Source organism: Penicillium canescens, assembly GCF_028828765.1.
Source record: "Penicillium canescens strain IBT 15451 chromosome Unknown utg000008l_segment0_segment0, whole genome shotgun sequence".
NCBI classification, from domain to species: Eukaryota; Fungi; Ascomycota; class Eurotiomycetes; order Eurotiales; family Aspergillaceae; genus Penicillium; species Penicillium canescens.
Genome location: NW_026703970.1, coordinates 1616477 through 1640405, shown reverse-complemented (window position 1 = coordinate 1640405; position 23929 = coordinate 1616477). Strand labels below are relative to the sequence as shown.

Below are 23929 nucleotides of genomic sequence, written 5' to 3'. Positions count from 1 at the left end.
CCTGATGACGCGGTGCCATTATGGTGAATTTCAAACAAGTAATACCAAAATCGGTCTTTCCTTTTTGATTGGCTATTACGTAGTCCCCTCTGCTGTAGCAGTTTTACAGCCACGTAGTAATGATTAGTCCCTACACTTTCTGTGCATTAATATTCGAATAGGTAAAGTAATTGCTGAGGCCTGTAGGACGAAAATTGTTGCCGCCATGTGCAAAGACTTGATTAGCCCATTATTACAGCATTTCAGGGCGAGCATAAGTACTGCGACACATTTTTAGTTCCGCTATTGTTGAGAACAGCATATTTAGTGAACGAGACGCTAATATTGACGCCGAGCAGGCTTCCCAGTTTAGCGGGGCGTGTATATAATCAATCATGCAATGTCCCGGACCTCCATGCCGTCACGAAGAACAATATTACTAGCAGGACCCGGACAGGAAAAAAACACTATAAATTACGATCGAACCACCTGAAGACCCTCACCAAATACGTGCAATAAGGAGGGGTTATCGAGACCCATAATGACATTCCCGCCTGGAAATAGGCCGCCTGAACTCAACACTACGGATTCCATGTAGTCCGAGTATTTCCAGCCTTGGCAATCAGCTAGGCGCCAAGGTGGCCTGGTTGATGTAAGGCCCCCCAACTTGTTGCTACTATAAATATTTATTTCGATGCAGAAAGAGCATGGGTTTGATTCATACAGACAATCATTCCAGATTGGTGGCTATAGAAACTGTTTCCCGGACTATGCCAAGCCTATTAGTGGTTGAATATACGCATTTTCCGATGCGGAGGGAGACACGGCGCCCAAAATAAGGCGCCCATTGTATATCTCTATAACTAGTAAGATCATCAGAAGATCAGGACTTATAGTCTTCTTAGGTCTATCGCGGCACAACGAGACTCTGGCTCTCAGGCTTGGCTGCTAGGCTGTGACTTAGAAAGAGTTGCTTGGCTTCTCAAAGGAAAGGTATAAAGACTCCTCGACTGTCCTCCTTTCTCAATCCATACTCAATCTCCTTCAAAACCAATCGAAGTCTTTTTTTATTTCATCGAACCACTTTTCGATCGAGTCTCTACCAATATGCACTTTCAAGCTCTCCCCGTTCTCGCCGCTGTGCTTGCACTGCCTAACCCTGTCTTTGGCAAGGTTTCGTGCTATACTAGCGGTTCCGCTGTGTGGAGTAGCGCTTCAGGAGACGACTATAACAGAAGTGAAGCTGCTCACGCAATCGATATCTGGTGTAATGATATTGCCCCTTCCACGTTTAAAGGTGGACAACAGGTCAAACAGTGTCTTGAGGTCGATATTGGGTACGCACCGAATGTCATGTTACGGATGAAAAATGGAAAGTCTGGGGATGCGGTCCTTGAGATAGACACGTGTAAGAAGTTGCTCAAGGATATCGTTGACAGCTGTGAGAGGGGTGGTCAAGATGATGATTCAGATGGCTGGCGTCCAAGGTGAGCTTATCGGAAACACAAGAGACGGTTGGGGCTAATTTATTACTTTCAGAGCGGACCCCGGTAATGGCTGTGACTAGGTTCCAAATACCTATAACGAAGCACTACTTATAATCTTATAGGGGTGCTAAATCTTGGTATTGAGGAAGAGGCAAATGGAAGGCAATGTTATATTAGTGGTAGGGGAGATGTATTCGTTCAGAAGGCTACTTATAAATGGATTGCCGATCATTTTAGGGGGATAGCTAATAAATTTATTCAAAGTTGCATGCAGTATACCTGACTTCAAACTGCATCTTATATATGGTTTTGTTGAAGTATCACAAGGTGGGTTGTATGCTACATAGCAGGGCAGTCTATATAGGCATTGCTACATAGGAGGGCAGTCTATGTAGAAACTGCTACAAGGCAGGGCAGCCTGTCGGAAAATTGCTATCGTAACCTAGATTAGCTTTAAAGCCTTCCGCGTTATACGTTATAAGCTAGTGATATACTAACCTACCTAGTGGCGGACCTTAGAACTCTATGCTAGTGCTCCTATAGAAGTCGAGTTCGACATAGCACTAGATTTATAAGGTATAATAGGCGTAGTAGCAAGATTCTAGTTTCTCGAAATTTTAATAAGTCTAAGAGGTTTAGGATATTATAGAAAATCTTATTATTTAGAGTCAGATATTAGGAAGGAAATACTTATAGGCTATTTATGCTTCGCCGGTCGGCCTACTCTTCTAGCACTATAAACCCCTTGGTTTCACTTGATTGTGCACTATCACAATATATACACATTTCAATTCGTGGGTAGGACTACCGGAATCCAATTCATATATCAAGCAAACAAAGAAAGGTAGTAGCAGCTAGCGGAAACTAATCTACGAGAGCCTAGTGGGACCATACCGTGCTTCAAACAAAGAAATATAGGCATCATAACTCGCGTCATGGTGATTCATGATATGTGATATATCTACTATCTCGCACATACAAAGAAACCAACATGACTAACCCGGGTGCGCTCCCCAGTCTCAAGACTCTAAGACCCGCTTTTTTCCGCCTTCATAGGTAACTCCGGGACCAACGGAATCACTAAAAAAGGGTGGTTTTAGTTCTGGGATCTAACAGTCCAGCAATGGAGTTGGGATCTGGAGGTTAGAACAACTGCCGATGTTCAGTACCAATATTTTGAGCACTCTAAATCAAGGAGTCTCGTGGCACTCAGTTTCGTACGGCGGCTAGACCTCTGGGCAAAAGGGGGACGGATTGTTTGCCCCAGGATCTTATGTGTCCAGTATGCCTGATAAGTTGGTCAATGCTTGCTGGATTGTAAGATCGGTCTCTAATCTTTGCCCGTCCGAGGAACGTTGGTTTAAATCCAACAACTTGAATAACAAAGTATTTGTCGCAGTCGTACCTGTTGTGGGGTTTGCATGCAGTAGCGTGCAGAGGTTCAGGATGCGAATTTACGAGATTTTCACATGCGAAACCTGTCGGACTCTTAGTCGTATCACTTGGTCAATGTAAAGGGTTTAAATGTGACATATTGCTAAGATGGAACTGTGCTCTCTCGTAAGTTTCAGGGCTCCAATGATGCGGCACTTCTCGAGGCTTCGGGTTCGAAAGTATCCCATAGGTGCTAACTAAGGTATGGAATCCTTATATCCGGGCGATTCGGCCGCGGCTTCTTTGGCCCGAAGGCGATTGCTGTCGTATTCATTGTCTGACTCGGCAAGGGGTTCATATCCGCCGTGGCAGTTGATTTTGAACCGAGTTGGTTCTAGCGAAAAATCGACTCATCAACCCAAATGGTGGGAGGTCGGCTGTGTTTGTCCCCATAGCGTTTCATCATGGTGGGTGAGTGTCGCGAAGTGTGAAAAACTACAGTGGGATACCCAGGGGGCAAATACTTTCTTATAGCTCCAAATCTTTGTTTCGGGGCTGGTTTTAGTTTCTGTTATGATAATTGTACCATGTACTTAATCGTCTTAAACTGCTCATGTATATGATTGAAGAAGTATGCAGATGTACCGCAGTGGACCTCGATAATCAGTATAAGTCTCGAACGGTTCCAAAAGATTTGAAGATATGGGCTCCTCTGTATCTAGTATCCTTTCATGGTCGATCGTCTATGATCTAAATTTCACCAAATTCTCAGACTCTCCATATAGACGACAATATAAGCAAAGAGTGGACACCATGTCTACATATCTTGAAGACCCAAAGGCACATATCATTGAATGGCTAAAGAATACAGCATGATTCGGGATTGACTGGGAGCTGCTTGCGCTCTCGACTAGCTGCCATGTTTGTCTGTGCATTGACAACACCCGAGGAGTGTAAAGAGGCCATCTCAGATGCGACCCGCACGCGGTGGCTATCAAAAGTGGAAGCTAACCAATGGGCCCGACTCATCCAAGGGACTTGTGTAAAGTCAGATTGGTATTCCGCGATAATGGCCTCTATTTGTGTCAATCGAGACTCATCTTTCAATGCAGCCCAAGCGACCGTAAGACACAACGGCATATAGGCTGATCCCAACGGCCGGTAGCAGGTTGCCAGCTCGGCCTGGGTCGCAATTTCATCACACAGAACGATACACTCACTGACTAGAGTGAAATTGAATGAATCAAAGATGCGGAGGAGACTGTTTGTGAGCACGGCCAGGGTTGATACCATGGTATACGCTGCTTGGGCTTGGGAGTGAGCCACAACGGCTGGGGATGAGAAGGATGGAGGGGTGAGTTGCTCGACTTGACCGAGGTGTTGTCGCATGACTTGGGCATCAGTTTTCAATCTGAAGTATGCATTCTCAATTTCAGGAAGGTTTGCATCAGGGTTCTGAACGAAACTAGGGAATAGAGCGAGATGTTTATACTCCGTCGAGGGCTTGGGGCGGTTCTCCTGCGATGTGGACATCCGATCTTTGAATGATGAGGCCAGCTCCCAAAATGCTGGGTCCATCTTAACACGGGGGTTAACAATGCCTTCGAGAATCTGTTTGATCAGACAGGTCTTAGCTGCTTGCTCGCGTCATAGGTGTGTTTCCTGAATAAAACATACCACAGGTATACACATCGTGAGAACCATCTCAAGCTCAAATCTGCTGTTCCATTCATGCAATGGAGCAGCTTTGAGAAGATGAGAAATGGCTTCGGCGTGACCTGTAAGCGAGTCATCATATCTCCCCAGCCAGCTCTTCAAAGTTCGTGGTGATCAGCTCTTGCGTTATTGAAGTTGTTGATAGAAACAGTAAAGAATGCTTACCTGGCAGATGGTGATCAAGTAGACGGCACATAACGTATTCGGAGTCCGGGCCTCAGCTGCATCGTTCAAACACTCTCTGAGCGCCCGTAGAGATTGTCCATAGCGCGCGAGCGCAGTTGGTGAATTAGTACCGGTGTAAAGAAACGGGGATGCGGCTGAAATGGCTTTCACAGCCGCGTCTAGTACAGCGCTTTTGCCCAGGCGACGGGGAATATCCCGAAAGAAAAGTCCGTAGTAGACAATGGCATACCGGATATCGGTCACCTGCAACGCCTCTACAAAGTTTGCTGCAATCTGATCCGTGTCGGTACTTGGTAATTGTGCTGGTCTGCCAACGAAGACTACTCTGCTAGTTGAGAGTGTTGGCTGAAGGGCAGATTGGCCTTGCGTTCGCCGGCCATCTAGCTTATTGCTCATGAACTTATACCGCTGTTGTCCGCTCCCAACACACGTCATATTCAAACGTGTGCAACGGGAGCATACTGGCTTGAGCTGGTCACACTATTCTATGCGTCAATGTAAGGCGACCAGACTGGTTTTGAGGACTGAACCTTCTTCTTTGCTTTGCGGCATGCGTCACAGCCACGACTAGATGGAACCCCGGGCATGGCAAATATCCAAGTTGTGCATACAATACTAGTGCCGACCATAAAAAAAAGAAGTTCATATATCCGGGTGGTGTTCAGCTCGAAAAGGACACATGGGGCGATTAAGATGTGTTGTGATGACATCCACACAGCCACATTGTAGGCCAAGATACCTGCGATGCCAATCAAAGACATCAAAAGCTTAGGGGAAGACCCGCCAAGACTCTGGCGCATCATAATGCCCAATTGGGGGTGTCGCAGTGACGATCACGCCAACTCGAATGTGATCAGATCGCATAACCATGTATAGCCCGGCCCAGCGCATATTCCTAAAGAAACTCAGCAAGTGAAGGTGATCTGCTTGAATCTGAGCATAGCGGAAATATATAAGGGCTGATCGGAGAAGCAACCGGGGACAGCATTCAACCAAACCAAACCACAAATTTGCTTTTTTTCTCTACCTTCATTCTCTCAAAACTGCCACACCCTCGACTTGAATGATGAGTGCATATTATTCCTTCTTTTCCACTCGCAGCCAGACTGCAAACCCACAAGTCGTCTCATTGTCTCTCCGACCAGCACCATGGGATCCCACAAAGGTCCTAGTCCATCCTGCAGGATATCCAATTGAAGCTCCACCCCTGTACTCAGTTGTGACTTGTAAGGAACAAGCTCCCAATGTGGTTGTACTTCGTGGCTGGGGTGCCGGCCCCTGGGACATGGTTGGCGACGCTCGGCTTCCAAGTCTATCTTCAAAATCACGCATTACGCTACATGGACAGCCAATAGACATGCGCCTCAGCCAAGTTTCAGGCCATTTTAGCTTTCAGACCTCTTCTACGGGTCGGTTGAAGTGGAAGGCTAATATGTTAAGCGGGAAGAACCTAGAGTTGCACGATGCCTCTGGTAGAAAGATGGCGACGATTCAGCCGAGCGGAACATCAGGAGAAAAGAAGCTGGAGGTATCTGTTTCCCATGATAGTCGCTTTCTGGAGCTAGTGCTGCTATCTGGGATGACGGCAAAAGCTATGAATAAAGCCGAGAACGAGACAGCGGTCGAAATTCTGGGTTCTATCCTGGGGGCATGAAGCACATTATGTATTGCTGTATTGAACGTATAGTGAAAGACACAAAATTATTCAAATCGATATTACCCCTGATTGGCAGGTATGCGCGGTAACCGTTTTTCGTTGCTAGTATACTCATGGCTTAGAGTCTCCCTACATTCCATGCGCCGCGGTGCCAATATCGGTTGCTCGACAAAACGCCTTGCCTTACATCTCCGAACTCGATCTTCTTATCTTCAAGATCAATTGTTACGGTTTGCGACTTACACCGGCTAAAAAGCTACGTGATGCAACCGATGCAAGAACGTTAGCAGAAGGTCTCTGTTCCATTCCTCTATAGTCTAGAGACCCCGGAGCCATATGTAATTCTGGCAAGAATTAGTCTTAGCTCTAAGGACAATATACTGTGTTCCATCCTCTACCTATTAGGCCATTATATCTTGCCTGGTTAACAGGCCATACACCTAATATATTCTTACAACGTACTAGCACGCCTCTCCCGGTTTTTGCTCCCTCAGCGTCACGTTTTGCCCTGAGAAGATCTAGATAAGGAAGAAAAACTCTCCAGACTTGGCTTACCTCGTTCTCGTATCTACTGCCTCGTCCGACAACACCATCATTCCTCTACTGCGTCGACCATTGGCCACCGTTTAGCTTTTATGCTTCTTTAGGGACTACTCGTTGAGAGCGTGTTGGGGGCATTCACTAGGAAGGGAGTGCAGTCGATGTGTATCGATGTTTAGAGCTTCCAATTTGATACGCAGGTGTTCAAATGGATATATCGGCCCTGGTTTCTGGCTATGCTGCAGACTCGTCTTCGGTTTGATGGTTAACTGGAGGTCTTGCGCTTATCCCTTGAGCACTCACTCAGTGCAGTAGGGAGCGTACTCAGCCCCCGCCAAGTCGGAGTTATTGAGCTGTATACGTAACATAACTTCATCAGTCAGTCAAATTGTGGTAATAGGTCCGGCTTGGACATTTCCTCGTTGCGCCAATGTTTCGCCCTCTATTCTTTACCTAACCGACAAGTAGTTGCCTGCCTGATAGACAAGATTACTACTCTGCTTAGTAGTTCCGTTAAAGTGATTATTGGCGTTTTTTGAGCGGGTGAACTGATGAAAAACTAAATTATGCGCACGCTGCTAACCAATCTATATTGATTTAACCCTACACCAGAAATAAGATGCTAGCTTTCCTGCCCAGCAGGGGTTGCGGGAAAAGAATTCACGCATCATATTCTGCAAGAGTCCTCTCTGTCAGAAGGATATAAGCAAGTTGTTGTGGTTTGGTCAGTCGGGGATGCCTGTGGCGCCAGTTTTTGAGGGAAGCGTTGCATGACTGGATTTGGACTAGAGAATCAATTATGAGCCCTTCATTTGTGAGCTATTTACTCTTGTTTACAACCTATTCACAACCCCATTGTGCATATCTACGAAAATAGGTGAAGGATTATAAATATGTGTCTGCTATAAAATTAGTTTAGTCAGATTATGGTCAGATTTAACAGGAGTCACACTTTAATAATATGTTCTCTTAATTTAAACCAGTCTATTATACATGCTGCTACAAAATTACGTTATGTTAAATTTACGAGAGCTATAGCACGATCTTAATATTAATGGGTTCCAATTTTAGTGATTTTTTTACCTTCAATCCCCTGCAAGATGGATTTCCGGTGATCGGGGTGGGAACATTGCACAAGAAGCGTGCAAAAATGTACAAAGTAGACATTTAGTACACGAATTTGTTTGGGGTTATTGGAGACCAGCGCACCCTCCAATAGATGAGGCTTTGGTCAACTAACATCTAGCCAGAAGACCGTGCATTTCCTAATACTCCCCTTCTCCCAGCGGATTTTTTCGCCGTTGCATAAGAAAGGCAGTGGATGGTGGACAAACCCAGTCGGGAAATAGTTTCCTCAGCCCTGCCATCCAGGCTCCCCAGTCGTGCTCGACTCCTTAAGCGTATGGACACCGCACTATTCTGTAGTGTGAATTGCTTTGGGAAGACGGACAAGAGACTTCTCTTACAGTATCCCGCCGGCCGAAAGGCTATAGTCAGATCACTTGTTCGCTGACTGATTCTCATTGGCTCCATACTGACACTGGCAACGAAGGGTACCGTAATATTTGGAGTTTCAGGAAAATAAACATGGCGATGATTTGGTGAAAAACAAATCCACGGTCAACTCAAATACTCATCAATTTGCAGAATAGGTCCCTAGTCCTACAGGGCGGTCGCACACCCCTGACCACAGTTGCAGAACTGTTTCTAGATAGCAAGAATCGCTAGCTGGGTGGTTGTGAGAAGTTCACATATACAAGGTGAGGACAGCACTTCCAGAGGATTAATCGGCACTGTGTTAAAAATAAGTAAAGCTTTAGTGGACTATCAGAGAGCCTCAGCCCCCGTTCCAGTGACGTCGCTTACGAGGAAACGTCTTGGCTGGTGGAAACGAACAAAACAATCGCTGTGATTGGCGTTGATCAGCACAGCACAGCCCTGTTAACCCCGAATTAGGAAGATGATTCCTGTCGCCAAGATGCCACGCGCGTAGTCCCTGAATACAAGGATCATCACTTTTCCCATATCTCCGCAACCATCGGTTGCCTCCCGAATTCTAGCGACGGTTGTTATCCCTCTGTGGCTCAACGCAGACATGTTCAGGTCCAGCCAACAATCCAACAGTAAATCAGAACCAGATGGGAAACCTAAGTTCCTCCCAGTCAGCCTCATATCATGGCTTTGGGACGCGTCGGAGACCAACACCGACCTGGCAGAGGGGCACAATTCGAGCCCATCCCACAGCCGCCACTGGACCGAAGGCATTATAATCTGTGCCTGGGTCGAAGCCACTGTCCTATTCCTTAATGTCCTGCTCACCATTATCGCGGCCGGAATTGCGTACTCAGGAAGTAACCAGGCAGGCTTCCCTTTTGCCTCACTGTTCACCGGGAAATGTTCGACAGCAAAGAACTGGACTACTGGTTTGCACTTGATTATTAACATTCTGAGCACGGCTATGTTAGGTGCAAGTAACTACTGCATGCAGTGCCTTGCGTCACCATCCCGATCCCAGGTCGATGAGGCGCATAGGAAGCGGGTGTGGCTGCGGATTGGAGTCCCGAATATTTGGGACTTATTAAGGAGACAACGGGGCAAGAGACAGTTGCTGGGGTGGGTTCTTTTGTTGACATCGTTACCTATCCATCTTATGTAGGCCGCTTCCGGTGCTCAACGTGTTGAGGATTGGCTGACAAGTCGTTAGCTACAACTCAGCTATCTTCTTCGCGCTTGGGCCTTGGGAGTATACAGTTATTACAGCACCAGTAGGGCCAGTGACGGCGAATAGGTCCGTCGATTTTGATAAGTGTTTTGCTGATAATGTCGGGCTTGACCTGGCGACTCTCAATGCTGAAATGAGCCGGACGGATCTTGAGATGCTCTCGAACGAGAAGTGTCTCGATACATTCGCGCAAGACTATGTATCCGGACAACGTCTGCTGGTTCTGGTGACCAATTCTTCGATGCCCGACGGTGAACCTCTAGGATTTATGGGACGAGGAAATTACCCGACAATCGGTTCCAAGAGCGGAAGCCCCTTCAGCTGGCTCTGTTATGATGATTATGACTGCAGCAAAGACATGGCAAAAGAGAACACCACCGGAGACTGGTCCGTCCAACCATACAAGTTCGCTACACCCGTCGTAGAGCTTGAGATACCGACCGAAGCCGGGTTCCAGAACTACTCGACTTTTAACAGCCACGTCGCTACCAATGCCTACGATTACAACACGGCTGACATCCGGCGGCTCAATGAGATCCTTGCCACCTATCCCTCTGAAGATACGGTACAGGCTGAACTAAAAAATCCTTCAAACTGGGTAAATGTCTCCTTTGCCAACAATGTGAGGGTCCTGGGACATACATCGACATGTGACGCGAGACAATCACCAATGTATCCCGTCGATTACTGCTTGACGGTTCCGGCGGAGGAAACCTGTCAGCTAGTCTTCAGTCCTCCTATCTGTTTGATTGTTATTGGGTGTAATGTGATAAAGCTCATTTGCACCCTGTTCACCGCGCGTGATGATAGAGAGGACGTCTTTCTAACAATTGGAGATGCGATTGCATCTTACCTTACTTGGCCAGATCCAACAACAGAAGGAAGCTGTTTACTGTCGAAGCCCCTCGTTGATAAGAAGACACTGGGTTGGCGCAAGAAACCTGAGAAGAAAAAGGAGTCCACTCAGGATGAGATTGAAAACATCCAAATAGATCAGGCAGTCCCGCTAGAACTACCTCCTCGACAACGCTGGTTACATGCTGTAAGTCCAGGACGATGGGCCTTCACAATGACAGTGTAAGTCACCCCTCTACAGCATCAAGAACCCAACTCACAGTCTGTGCAGGTTTGTATGCATTATTGTTGCCGCTGCAAACCTCCTCCGCATCGGAATCCTCAACTATGACAAGGGCTACGGGGTCAAAACCATCTGGGACGGCGGTCTGGGTGAAGTGAGCGCACCAACGCTCATAGACGGCATGCCCGTCCCATCCGGTATGACGGGGGTATTCAGCATGATCCTGCTAGCAAACACACCGCAGCTGCTTGTCTCCATCGCATACTTTCTACTTGATACCTTGTTGACATGCATGCTTGGCGCTGTTGAATACAATAGCTACGCCGGTGCTCGCAAGCCATTGCGTGTTACTTGGCCGCGCGGTGCCCAGCGTTCAACCTATTACCTGTCCCTGCCATACCGGTATAGCCTTCCGCTCCTGGCTGTTTCAGCTGTCCTGCATTGGCTTGTCTCACAGAGTCTGTTCTTCGTTGAAATCATTCCGTTTGATATAAACGGTATAATGCAATCTGGTAATGAGGTTGTTACCTGCGGCTACTCTCCCGTTGCCATTATCTTCGCCATCATCGTGGGTGGTTCACTGCCTCTTGCGTCAATACTGTTGGGGCTACGGCGCTTTAGATTTGCAATGCCACTGGCGGCGCAGTGCAGTGCGACAATTAGCGCGGCCTGCCATCCCTCATCGCCAGGTGTGGACGACGAATCCAACCACGCCCTGAAAGCGGTCCAATGGGGTGGGCTTCCTGGGGTCTTCGAGTCTCCTAAGCCATTAACGTTCTCAAACCGGATTAGTAGGGATAAAGAGACGAATCGGAGTGGGAGGGATGGCCGAGGATACAATGTGCCGGTGGCAAATACAGATCCTGATACGATGACGGGCTCCGGTGCTGTGCAATCTGGGTTCTATCATTGTTCTTTTACCTCAGAAGAGGTTCATGAGCCGTGTCAGGGACGGCTTTACGTATGATGTGATCAATAATTTATGATTACTTGGAGGTTTCACGCCGTATATTAATATTAATTTTCGATTTGAAGGCTTTTCATAGTTTAACCATACTCATATCCCATAAGTAAGTGATCTGATTATATCGTACAGCCACCACATTCTGCCATTGGCTTCAAGCCGAAATATCAATTGAGGATGCCTTCCGGGCACTCCCGACGGTAGCAGGCATATGAATGTCTTGCTTGTTTTATCAAAAGCGTATGGATAGTGTCTTCAACCAAAATTGTCGGAACGTGGTCGTTGTCCATTTTGAATACTATGAAAATACAGAATATATGTGATGTGGGCTTACTGAGATCGTTGAGAGCCTTACGAGCATTGTATGTGTAGGCTTCAGTTTTAGGTTACATGTCATCAGACTTTAGCAATGGTTTTTATGATCACCTGTAATTCAAGTCTTCAGCCTAATTGAAAAAATACTATTGGACAGAGTATATTCCCAAGGGAAGAGCCCACAAATTCACGGACCCCCATTTTTCAACAGCAGTTTTCACTACTATCGGCATCTATTGCCCGAGACTACACATATTGTTTATTGATTTGGATGATTTTGTCATTAGTTCACTAGTTGGGAGATGTCCGTTAGTAAACTCCATTGATACTCGATTGACACTTTTTTCACTCCTTCATGAAGTGATCGAAGTCAAAACGCCAATCCTTAATTGCGAGTTCAACGGCACTGAGAAAGCAGTGGCCGTTGATACAGGATTTCATCGAGTGTTCAAGCCAGAGCTCGCATACAACTCTAGTTTAAACGAATGCTTTGGGCAAGAGAGATGGGTAATGGTTAAAAATCATTGGTACACCAACAGAAACATTTCTCTACCACGTCTGAAACTCACGTGCGTTTTCCTAATAGTCTGGCACCCCCCTTGGGCCGATGCCAGAAATTAATCCAACCTTCGTACATTGATGCCTAGTGCCTGTGGCTTCAGCCGAACTCGGCCGAGCCAAGCCGAAAATGGGCTCTCTGGTCAGCGGACACATTGGTTGCCTCTTGCCGCTAAGAACGCAGAGCGCTATCGAAGCTCAGAGGCACTGCACACTCGATACAATGAACGTATTATCAACGTGAATGTCTGCTTGCTTCCCTCGACATTTTTTCCTACTGTGCGGATAGGTCCTGGGAGCGTCATCAAACTTGATTTGATAGATGAATGCAACCTCCGGCTTCATCTGAGTTATAGAATTTGTGGAATCCGGTCATGGTAAAGAACCACGCAGACATAGTATGAGCTGGAGAACTGGGCTGTCAAAATATGGTTAGCGTATCTCTTAATCTCGTTGAAAGTGTCACGAGACCAAAATAGGCAGCACAGTGTCTGTTATCCCTCAGTCACCATTATTCCCTGCCATTATTCTGCCGCACCAAAAATTCCCCACACCGGCTGATCCACATCAACGGCTGATCCATATCCATCACGTGACCGTGACTCCAATATACTCCCGGAGCCCTGGGCAGATGTTGACCGAAGCCCCCGGAAATGAGCACTTGAGCGGCCTCTTACCCACATTGATTAGCCATCCCGTGTTGTGGAATACCGACTCAGCCTATTGGCACCTCCATAAAGTGTCAATACCCGGATCAGGAAAGCGGCGTTTCTTTGTTTTTGTTTCTGTTTCGTTTTTTTATTTTTGTGTTTTTCCCCTCGCTTTGGGCCAATAGTCTGATCCTGATGGCACAGCCTACCAACTCAGCTACAGTTAATTTCTTCTCACCTTACCCCGCAATCATTACTTAAGAAATAGAAGTCAGCTTCAATTCCACCCAAGTCTCCATCCTATCACATTCACTCCAAGTGCGGCCAGATCGGTGTCGTTTAGTAAGCCCTCAAGTTTACTTCCCACATCAGAATGCATGATCGAACCACTGTTGAGAAGTCTTTACCTCTCGACCTCAAATACGACCAGTATGACTTCCCTATCACATCGCTGGAGCCTAAAACTGGCCATCTGGGCCACACCACGCTGGAACAAGATGTGAAAATTTATCAGCTGCGCACAATGCTAGAGCAAGAGGGATACACAAAACGATTGGATACGTTGACCTTGCTACGCTTCCTTCGCGCCCGCAAATTTGATGCCGAGGCTTCGAAGGCTATGTAGGTTTCCCAATTCAAGCGACTGTTGAAGGTTCAATTTGAAATGGGGCCCTGGTCCTTGTGATCCACATAAGACATCCAGTGATCTAATGTGGTTGTTTAGGTTTATCAAATGTGAAGAATGGCGAAAGAACTTTGGCACAGATGACCTCCCTCATACTTTCAACTACCAAGAGAAGCCGGAAGTCTTCAAGTATTATCCGCAGTATTACCACAACACTGATAGGGTGAGTGATTATGACCTCCCACTCTATAGATCTACAATGGGAAAATAGTCAATAAACTATCACTAGGATGGCCGTCCCGTCTACATCGAGAAACTAGGCAAGATTGACCTTAATGCCATGTATAACATCACTACTGGCGAGCGCATGTTACAGAATCTTGTCACTGAATACGAGAAGCTAGTCGACGCCCGGTTTCCCGCATGCTCGCGGAAGGCAGGCAACTTACAAGAGACATGCTGCACGATTATGGACCTAAAGGGCGTCGGCGTCACCAGTATCCCCTCTGTGTACAGCTACGTGCGTCAGACTTCGGAAATCTTGCAGAATTACTATCCCGAGCGTCTGGGCAAACTGTACCTCGTCAATGCTCCTTGGGGCTTCAGCAGTGTGTTCAGCGTCGTTAAGAGCTTCCTCGATCCCGTCACTGTGAACAAGATTTACGTCCTCGGCAGTAACTATCAAAAGGAATTGCTGGCCCAGATTATTCCTGAGAACCTGCCCGTCGAGTTCGGTGGTACCTGCCGATGTGAGGGCGGCTGCGAACTCTCTGACATCGGCCCGTGGCAGGAGCTTGAATGGGCCAAACCTGAAGTGAAAGAGAACGTTTTCCATCACAAATATCCTGACTCTGAGAACGATGAAGAAGGCTAGCAAGGTAGTCAGGCCATTGTGCAAAGTGTTATAGATTGCTTCATAGTATTGAATTCTGACAAATCGTGCCCTCTAATGCCAACAGACACTTATCCCAATCGGGTTGAGCAGGCTGTCGGCATGGACTTTTGCCTGTCGATTTAGTTACCCAATAAGTAAAAGTGAATCTTCAAGGCACCACTTGTGTAGTCAGGCTAAATCATCCCGATCCCAAGAGCTCATGGGGAAGGTGGACGCGGCAAGGGGTCAGCCGCAGTTTGCGACCGAAATCAAGAAGGCGCAAGGGGAGCATTGAAGGGAGATCGTTAAACTAGAGGCGGTAAACCTAACACGAAAAGGTCCGCTGTTTACATTCCATATTTTAAGAAACTATTTCCATTTTGCCAAGCTGGTCATTCGCAAATCCCCAACATGACTATAGTGAACGATCCAGAGATCCCCGAGATATCAGGGCCTGCTGATAACAAGTTTCTCTGTTTAACAATATGTGGCTACCGCAAGCCCGGCATGAGTGAAGAAGATTATCGCCACCACATGGTCAATGTTTCTGCGCCCATGACAAAAGAACTGATGGTCAAGTACGGTGTCAAGAGATGGACTCAGGTGAGAATTTTCTTCGTTCCATTTTATTTCTCGAGCGCTCGGCCTCAGATTCACATATCTAATAATTTTTTGCATTCAGATCCACAACCAAAGTTCCACTCGGGCCTTGATGAGCCAGCTGTTTGACCCTCAGATGGCGAACATTGCCGACTTTGATTGCTTTAGCCAGGTTGTCTTTCGAAGCATCGAAGACTACAAACGTATGAAGCAGGATCCTTGGTATAAGGAACACCTAGCGGGTGATCATGAGAACTTTGCCGATACTAAAAGAAGCATGTAAGTTTATCCAACAGTGTATTCAGTAGCTACGATTAACCTAAACCAGGATTACTATAGGTTGGATTGAGGAGTACATCAGAGACGGAGAGATTGTTGATGGAATTGAGGGTTCTTAGACAAATATCACTTCCACAATCAAATTTCTGTCTAAAGTGACCCATATTGATCAAGGACCAGGCTGCATGTAATCATCCAAGGGATTGAAAATGTTACTTGTAAGCAAAGGCTGAACTGCATTGTGTTTTAGGCACTGAAAAAGTGTCACGAGCTGCTTTCGAGCTCCTATCACACTGTATTAAAGATAAAATGTCCACCAAGTATGACGACAGTACATGTAAGATTGATCTCATGCTACTTAGGTAGACGTTAGCAAATCTCACAAGAGTAATACAACCCCACTCATCCCGGTTGGCGTTCGGGGGAATCACAGTGCACTGAATGTGCTGATAGCACCGGCTATACGTCGAACGATTATCCTAGAAGACCTGATTGTTGTGACTCATTTAAAGTTCGGCAATAGAGAAGCTTTTTGGTCTCATTTATAATGCTCAAGAGATGTGATATATCGGTGCCAGCAAGTATCAATCAGAATCTTCTGCCCTGTGCATAGAGAAAGCTGTCATTGTCGCCCTGGCCAACGCTGATCAGTAACCGCCTTGGCTCTCAACAATCTGCAAAGCTATGCCTAATTAGAGCCTTCTTCAATATTTTCCCACCTCGAGATCTCAAATGGCAGCTTCATTCATTCAAATATACTGAATAGCATAGTAAAAGTAGCTATGCCTTTTGCTCCTATGCAAGACATGCTCAAATGGATGGGTACACTTTACAAATTTGCTCACACTGGAATTTTCACCCAGCCGAGATGGGTGCAGGTAAGAATATAAGCAGAAATTTGGCTTGTGTCAATAAGATCTTGAGTCGTGTGCCTTGTAGTTGAGCCTTGCTGAGAACCCGAAAGCGGGAGAATAACCATCTTGACAGCCTCGCAAGGTCAGTCGGCCAGAATATCTTTTCCCAGTCGCGATTGCCTTCAAAAAGACCCATCTTAGCTCTTCTTCAACGGCTGAAGGATAGGCTCTTCACGAGTTTGCCAAGAGAATACATAGTTGCTGTAGCGGCCGACACGCCTCTTCCGGGCTACAAGTGGAGCAATGAGCACACTATTCCATCTTTCAATCAAGATGGATTCAAGGGAAGCAGTCAGAGGAGAGCTTCTTATGCAGAGCTCTGCCAGCGTTCATCTCCAAGGCTAACAATAAAGTAAAGCGCAAACGGGCATTGAAAGATTAATTGAACACGGTCAGATTCCCCAAATAAAGAGAGGAGGCGGACATATACTTCGCCTATATTCAGACGATTTTGCGAGATTTGTGTGTAATCCAAGCTAATTGCGGTCTAAAAACGCTGAGTGGTGATCGACACCTTCTTTCTCAGGCCACCAGCGCCCCACCCCTATCTTTGCGCTCGGGTCGCTTGTTCTTAACGTTATCCTTGATCCCTGAACTATGCTCCAATATGAACAAAAGCAATCCTCCATGTCAGAATACCAAATGATGCCCAAAATGCCCTTGGAGTATACATATCAAAACCTCATCTCGTGGACGTGAGCCATCGCACAATTACACACCTCCAGAAAGCAGGCGATAAAATTCAAAATCAGGACTGATTTGAAGCGCGCATTGGCTATTTCGACTTTTCAATTGATACATGCATTATTCGACTAGCCTCTTGCATTCAAGAGGCTTTCCCTTCTCAAGTGCTTCTTGACTGCCCCACACGTCAAAGAAAGAAAAAAAGGAAAAAAAATTCACGCAAGGGGGCCCTCAAGCATGTCCGCGCACCAAACCTACGCCATCTTGGGCTCGACAGGGAATTGTGGCACTGCCCTCATTGAGAATCTCCTGAAGAGGCCGGAATCTCGAATCCATGCATATTGTCGCAACCGCAACAAGCTCTTCCACCTTCTACCCGAAACAAAGGAAAACGGGCGGGTGGAAATTTTTGAAGGCTGCATCCAAGATCATGAGCTTTTAGCATCATGTATTCGCGACGTACGGGCTGTCTTCCTAGTTATCTCCACTAACGATAACATTCCCAACTGTTCCCTCGCCCGAGATACCGCCAATGCCGTGATACAGGTCCTGTGGGGTATGCAGGACGCCACCGCCCGTGGCGGTGCCAGTACCAAACGCATGCCCAAGATCATTCTCCTTTCATCGGCCACCATCGACGAGACGTTTTCCCGAAACATAAATACCGTGCTACAATTCCTCCTATCACGCTCATCTTCTTACGTTTATGAGGACTTGATAGAAGCGGAGACACTACTTCGTGCCCAGAAGGACTGGCTGACTTCTGTCTTCGTCAAACCCGGGGCTTTGTCGGTTGACGTCCAGCGCGGCCACGCTCTAAGTCTGTCCGATGAGGAGAGTCCTGTATCTTACCTCGATTTGGCTGCTGCCATGATCGAGGCTGCGGATGAAGACCAGGGATGCTATGATATGAAAAATGTTAGCGTGGTCAATACCAATGGCAGAGCAAAGTTCCCACTTGGTACTCCTGTGTGTCTTGCTGTTGGAATTTTGAGGCATTATTTTCCCTTTTTGCATCCTTACTTACCGATGAACATGGGTCCGCACTGGCCTTCATGACCGGAAACATTCTATACTGTGACAGATTAAATTTGATTATACAGCTCAGGAGGGCTTTTTGTGGGATTCCTGGCGCCCTGTCAAGAAGGGGGCAGTTACTTTGTTGTTTTTTGTTTCAGCGATTGTACTTGCTCTCTGTTGCTTTTGATTATGTACATTATCGCGGGAACATATGAGGGGATCGAGCGCTACCATTTTTTATTTATATTAAGTTCTACAGGGTATAGTGGTTTCTGGACTAGGACAGAGTATATAAATCATTCAACCCCCGGAAGGCCGACGTAATCTTGAACAGATGTGAATGAAATTGCAAATATTATTTTCGAAATGCCCTTAATGTGTTAATATATTAAGCATCTTAGTCAATAATTAATCGAGTAATACGCCTATTTCAAACGCTTGTTCAAATACTCGTTGGAATTCTTCGTTAAGTTTGTTGTGAGTTGATACACTGCCGTACTAGGCCTTTCCCTATGACCTTGCCCGAGCGAGATAAACTGCTGTAGACAACCTGGCTTGCACACTCAAAGATGGGTGGTTGTATCAGAATATTACGGGTCCCATCACCTTCTATTATCAATCTTGCCGCACAGCGAGTGTTTCTTACCCATCCTTTCTTCTATTGCTCTCTGGTGAATGGTTAGTAACCCCTAGTCGGGTCTTTCACGTGTAAGGCTCCTTGCAGTCATATGACGGGCCTTTCCTGATGCTGAGAGACTTTTCCTTTTAGGATTGATAGATGGCTGGTCAGGCCTGGGCTCTATCAACATCGCGGGAATACAAGTTCCATAAGGGGATTAGGCTTATGCTCACTACAGTAAGTACACGTAGATGTTAGGACGGTATAAGACCTGTGATAGTGACTACCTACATATACTAAGCAAAATGTTGTTACTAGTAAGAGGTTTCATACCAAAGGGGAAAGGATAATCGATTTCATTATCTGTCAACATGGTATCACTTGTCCACTGGTGCAAACAATGGGGACATCATGCCTGAGGCATATGCCGGCCAAACATGTCGCAATATTCTCCCGACACGGCTGAATAATATGAAGAGTCTTTCATATCTCTGCTATAAAATTGGTTGCTTTGGGGACGTTGTTTCCTACCACAATCCGTATCGTATTTCCTCTTGATGTTCGTTTCTAGGTATGAAATGCTCAATGTCAATGTTCTTCTGCATAATTTGCAACATACAGTCAGGTAAAACAAATTCATGATATGAGAACGTGCCTTTTTCCTTTTTACATCAAAATTGAAGTCGCAGTCAGCGCTCAGTGACGATCCATGGAAGACCTTTGACGGCCCGAAGGGGGCACGGATGTGAGTGCCAGCCAATCAGAGGGTTTGTTAGGAGGTCCAACCCTACATATTCCTAGAAGACTAACTGCACATGTACAAGCGTGGTTTTGATATGAACCCAGAGAGGTCCTACTTGAATTGCGATTTCCCCACTGCTAGAGGTGTATTTTCTACTACAAATTCTTGTTCTGTGCATCTTCCGTGGCGCTACAGGTTGGCAGCCAGCCAAACTGAAAGTGACCATGAGTGGAAACTTACCTCCTCCTCCTCTATCGTCTCTCCGGCATCCCGCGTCTGATCTTGTAGACGACGTAGCCTTCTTCAGCTACGACTGGAGTGTATCGGGCAACTTACAGGAAGATTCATCCGAACCATCATCCACCACAGCTTCCGAAATCTCAAACCCCCTTTACGATCCACACGTCGACACCGCGAAGCAAACGCCAAATCCGAAAATTGCCATCCCTCGAGCCGCAAACACAAAACCATTAGCCAATCCCGGCCGGGTCTCCAGGGCATGTGTAAACTGCCGCGATCAAAAGGTGAAATGCAGCGGCCACCGTCCAACATGCCATCGATGCCAAATGTCCGCTGTTACGTGTATCTATGGTGATCGAAAGCGCGAGAAAATGGTCAAGTGCGTGGTTCAAATTAGATGCAAATACACTCGCATCTGACAGGGGTGTTTAGACAACTTGATGATTTGACAGCCCAGGTCGAAACGTATGAAACCCTCCTACGAAATATCTATCTCCCTCCCGATCATCACCCTGATACGTCTGTCAATCAACCTGGCGCAACAGACGCATCTCCTCATCCGCTGAATAAAGTCAATATTTCACCCCTTGAAATTACCTTGTCATCTGACAATGTCTAGATTCCAAGCACGTCTCTGGCATCAGCACTTCCGTCGCGAGTATCAGACAATGCCAATACACCGGCTTGCACGATTGGCCCCGTGGAGTTTGTCGAAGAAGATTTCAATCGCGATGCAGAGGCGCAGGCTACCGGTTTTATCGGCAGACATTCGGAAATAAAGTGGCTACACCAACTCAAGCGTTTTTTGGAGCAAAACGATCCGACACTGGGCAGTTCCCAGAAGGATGCAGACATCGCCTCGCTGTCATCTGTGAACTATTTTCCCGATGATTCGGGGCCTGTGATCTCAGATAACGTGGCCATGATGGAACGGCCTTCGCAAGGGATCGCAGATCAACTTGTCAACAACTACTTCAGTGTTATACATGAATCTTTTCCATTTCTTGGAAAGAGTCTCTTCTTAAGTCAGTGCCGAGCTTTCTATTCGAATGCAAATCTACGACCAGGGAGAAGATGGATGGCAGTTTTGAACATGGTATTCGCCATTGCCGCGAGACATTCTTGCCTCGCATCGTGCCAGACCCATCACGACCATGATGACCATGCAGTATACTTCTCACGGGCGTGGCAGCTTAACACGCACGATGTTGCCTCTTTAAGCCATCCAAACCTACAGCAGGTGCAAGTGGAAGCACTAGCCTCTTTTTACCTTCTTTCGATCGGACAAGTCAACAGGTGGATGCACATTCCTTGCTTAGATTAGGACATTTTCTCTCCGGGCACAGACTGATTTTCTTATGATTTGCCAGGGCATGGAGAATGTGTGGCATCGCGATACGCTCAGCGCAGGCTATGGGGATCTATCTCCGCGATGAAAGTCCCAGCACCTCAACTCTGTCCAAAGAGGCCAGGTATCGGCTGTGGTGGGGTCTCTACTTGTTAAATAACCGAGTTTCTGGGATCATCGGTCGTCCACTTGGTGTGCATAGGGCATTTTGTACGACACCTCTTCCGGTGCCGTATAGAGAGGAGGATTTTGGAGAGGAGCACGTCATGCAACTCCTTACAAATAATGAAGCTCGACGCATTCTCATGTCGTCCTTGCAATTCCAAATGCCTAGGAACGAGACGGTGGAAAGCCCCATAGCTCAAAGTCCCATCCATGTTGCGTCTAGGGAGGAAATACGCAATGAGCAGGCTCGGGCTACTGCGGCACAGAGTGTTTCAGTGAATCCGTCACTGTACTTCATATACGCCGTTGACCTGGCATCAATAATGGAGGAAGCAATTGGCACTTTGTACTCCCCAATAGCCGCTTCAAGGTCATGGCTTCAAATTGAACTCGCGATCTCTGCGCTTAATGAGTCCATTGAACGTTGGCTCTCTCGGCTTCCTATGTCATATGACTTGACAAGAACGCGAACAAACAGGCCTGATGTCCTTCAGCACACAAGTCTTGCGTTCCATTTCTATTCCACCAAGCTCATCATAACACAGCCATGTCTGCACCGCGTCGTGTACGGAGCGCCGGAAGAGGGGCCACCAAGCACTCTCTGCAGTACCTTGGCGGCGACATGCGTTCAGGTAGCAGGTCAAATGCTCGATCTCCTACCAAGCGATCCAGATACAGCCTGGCTGTATGGATGCTCCCCATGGTGGTGTGTGCTTCATTATATCATGCAGTCCGTGACTGTTCTCATGATGGAACTTGTGGCCCGATCAGAGGAAGGCACGCCGGAGAGTGCCGGTGTTGAGGTTATGATCAGAAAGGCCATCCTGTGGCTGAGCGAAATGGCTACCAAGGATCCTTCTGCGATGCGAGCTCAGCTTCTGTGTATAGATATTCTAACGCGGCATGGTTCGAGACTTGGCATGGAGGTTGAGGTTGGAATTTAGAACATGATTTTACCAGCGATCATCAGATCATTCACTCGACTATAAATATGAAAACTGCGGCTATGTGCTGGTCCTCGAAAATACGCTTTTCCAGTGATAGTCATGAAGTGAACTTGAGTTATTTTACGAATCAGGATTTATATGCCTTTCCCATAAATGAAGAGAGTGGTACGGTATACGAGATATGCAATCATGTACGATTGTAGTTTCCAAGCTTACCTAGCCCAAAGATGCCCAAGCAAAAAGAAAACTTGTTTGTTCTGGCGACAAAGGTGGCTTACCCAGATCTGGATAGCCCTGCGTGGGCAAGGGGGTATCTTTTTCGGGGTTGTCGTTGGAGCCTGGTACCCATGCCTTCCGTGCCTTGACAATACGCCTATTTGATGATAAGCTTTTATCAAGGCTGAAACGAAACTCAGACCTTAGAAATCAAACTTAGACCTAAGCTTAATCTTGGGTTCAGCCACAGAGTTCACCCGTTAGATCGGCGGCAAAGGGACCCTACTCGGATTGATTAGCGCTAATGCATGTACCTGCAAATCGAGCCATGAGTTCTTACTAATAAAGAAAGGCAACAAAAGCAAAAACTTAGTAAAAAACAAAATAGATCTTCTTTCTGTTTCCTCTTTCGGGTTGTGGCTTCTGCGGATCATTTGGCTTTCTCATCTTGTTTGTCGACGACATACAGTTATCCCCCGGCAAGGTTAGGTTCTGATCGACATTTCCCTGGGCAGTTGGGTCCTTGCTGAATGTTCTCATTCCATGATCAGCGTACAAGCCGCACATCGGCGGTATCCAGTGGGTCTGCGTTAACTGGTGATCTCTGATAAAGAAGATACGAGCGGCGATACGGAGTAACTGAAGATGATACGCCGATGAATTTGAAAGGAACATTTAGCATCGGCTTCAGTAGGAAGATCTAACGGAGGTCGACACGTGGTCAGGAATGCGCACGAAGGGATATGTGGCCTGAGGCCAGGAAACCAACACGAGATCTGACACGCTCAGCATCTCAACCTCATCACCCCGGCAGAATCTCAAAGTTGCAGACTTCGGACAGTCAAATAGGTCCTAGGTTGCATAGTCGAAAACATGACAAAAACGATATCACCCACTCGCAGCCAAATATCGGACTACAGCTCCGCGGGGCCGGATCCCTATCTGGTCCAGCGACTCAACATACAACCCCGACCGAAGCAATATGCATTCGCGACGTTTGCCTGAATACTTGGGTTTCAATTTCAGCTCAATTCCAACTCAATCTCCCGTACGCGTACGATCTAGAACCCGCGACCACGTTAGCTGCGCCCTTCACACGACAAACAACTCTACTCATGATCGTTCCAAGTCAATTGAACGAGCATATTCATCTCCTTACCCCGCATCAAGATGATGTATGAGTTCCACTACATACCGGCCCGGGTGAACGTCGCTCTATATCGGCAAGTTACGTTATAAGCCACGCAATTGGCTGTTCTCTTGACTTCGGGGCGCTCCGATGCGCAAAGGAGTTCCCGAAGTTACGACCAAACGTAATACGGCCTGAGTGCTTTAGCAATTGCTCTTATGGACCCGCAAATTGGGCCATTCCCATTCGTTTGTTCGGACTTCGTGATGGATCCCGAGAAAGTCCCGGCCCGGCAACGCGG

General features: G+C 46.9%; 8 protein-coding genes across 8 annotated transcripts; 7 read left to right on the top strand and 1 right to left on the bottom strand.

Annotated features, from left to right (window-relative positions):
- Positions 1 to 1086: 1086 nt before the first annotated feature.
- Positions 1087 to 1546, top strand: N7446_011469 (uncharacterized protein; the record flags this gene model as incomplete). The annotated part of the gene is made up of 2 exons (XM_058520211.1): positions 1087 to 1466; positions 1519 to 1546. The coding sequence occupies 2 exons, from the start codon at positions 1087 to 1089 to the stop codon at positions 1544 to 1546; spliced, it is 408 nt and encodes a 135-aa protein (XP_058367735.1).
- Positions 1547 to 3698: 2152 nt separating this feature from the next.
- On the bottom strand, positions 3699 to 5329 carry N7446_011468 (Zn(II)2Cys6 transcription factor domain-containing protein; the record flags this gene model as incomplete). The annotated part of the gene is made up of 4 exons (XM_058520210.1): positions 3699 to 4451; positions 4518 to 4652; positions 4722 to 5222; positions 5255 to 5329. 4 exons carry the CDS (start codon positions 5327 to 5329, stop codon positions 3699 to 3701), a joined length of 1464 nt encoding a protein of 487 aa, XP_058367734.1.
- A 479-nt stretch (positions 5330 to 5808) lies between these two features.
- On the top strand, positions 5809 to 6396 carry N7446_011467 (uncharacterized protein; the record flags this gene model as incomplete). The annotated part of the gene is made up of 1 exon (XM_058520209.1): positions 5809 to 6396. The coding sequence occupies one exon, from the start codon at positions 5809 to 5811 to the stop codon at positions 6394 to 6396; it is 588 nt and encodes a 195-aa protein (XP_058367733.1).
- A 2638-nt stretch (positions 6397 to 9034) lies between these two features.
- N7446_011466 (uncharacterized protein) lies at positions 9035 to 11706 on the top strand (the record flags this gene model as incomplete). The annotated part of the gene is made up of 3 exons (XM_058520208.1): positions 9035 to 9591; positions 9644 to 10738; positions 10788 to 11706. 3 exons carry the CDS (start codon positions 9035 to 9037, stop codon positions 11704 to 11706), a joined length of 2571 nt encoding a protein of 856 aa, XP_058367732.1.
- Positions 11707 to 13599: 1893 nt separating this feature from the next.
- On the top strand, positions 13600 to 14725 carry N7446_011465 (SEC14 family lipid-binding protein; the record flags this gene model as incomplete). Its single annotated transcript, XM_058520207.1, has 3 exons — positions 13600 to 13847; positions 13951 to 14074; positions 14141 to 14725. 3 exons carry the CDS (start codon positions 13600 to 13602, stop codon positions 14723 to 14725), a joined length of 957 nt encoding a protein of 318 aa, XP_058367731.1.
- Positions 14726 to 15116: 391 nt separating this feature from the next.
- Positions 15117 to 15734, top strand: tpcK (decarboxylase tpcK). Its single transcript, XM_058520206.1, has 3 exons — positions 15117 to 15328; positions 15408 to 15604; positions 15654 to 15734. The coding sequence occupies exons 1-3, from the start codon at positions 15137 to 15139 to the stop codon at positions 15721 to 15723; spliced, it is 459 nt and encodes a 152-aa protein (XP_058367730.1). The 5' UTR covers positions 15117 to 15136; the 3' UTR covers positions 15724 to 15734.
- A 1705-nt stretch (positions 15735 to 17439) lies between these two features.
- tpcG (oxidoreductase tpcG) lies at positions 17440 to 18261 on the top strand (the record flags this gene model as incomplete). The annotated part of the gene is made up of 1 exon (XM_058520205.1): positions 17440 to 18261. One exon carries the CDS (start codon positions 17440 to 17442, stop codon positions 18259 to 18261), a length of 822 nt encoding a protein of 273 aa, XP_058367729.1.
- Positions 18262 to 19807: 1546 nt separating this feature from the next.
- On the top strand, positions 19808 to 22280 carry N7446_011462 (uncharacterized protein; the record flags this gene model as incomplete). Its single annotated transcript, XM_058520204.1, has 4 exons — positions 19808 to 20202; positions 20256 to 20394; positions 20443 to 21119; positions 21194 to 22280. 4 exons carry the CDS (start codon positions 19808 to 19810, stop codon positions 22278 to 22280), a joined length of 2298 nt encoding a protein of 765 aa, XP_058367728.1.
- Between the last annotated feature and the right edge of the window lie 1649 nt (positions 22281 to 23929).

Coding starts and splice junctions, on each gene's coding strand:
- tpcK (XM_058520206.1), top strand. CDS start 15,137: ATGACTATAGTGAACGATCCAGAGATCCCCGAGATATCAGGGCCTGCT. Junction 15,329..15,407: donor GTGTCAAGAGATGGACTCAG/GTGAGAATTTTC, acceptor TTTTGCATTCAG/ATCCACAACCAAAGTTCCAC. Junction 15,605..15,653: donor GCCGATACTAAAAGAAGCAT/GTAAGTTTATCC, acceptor AACCTAAACCAG/GATTACTATAGGTTGGATTG.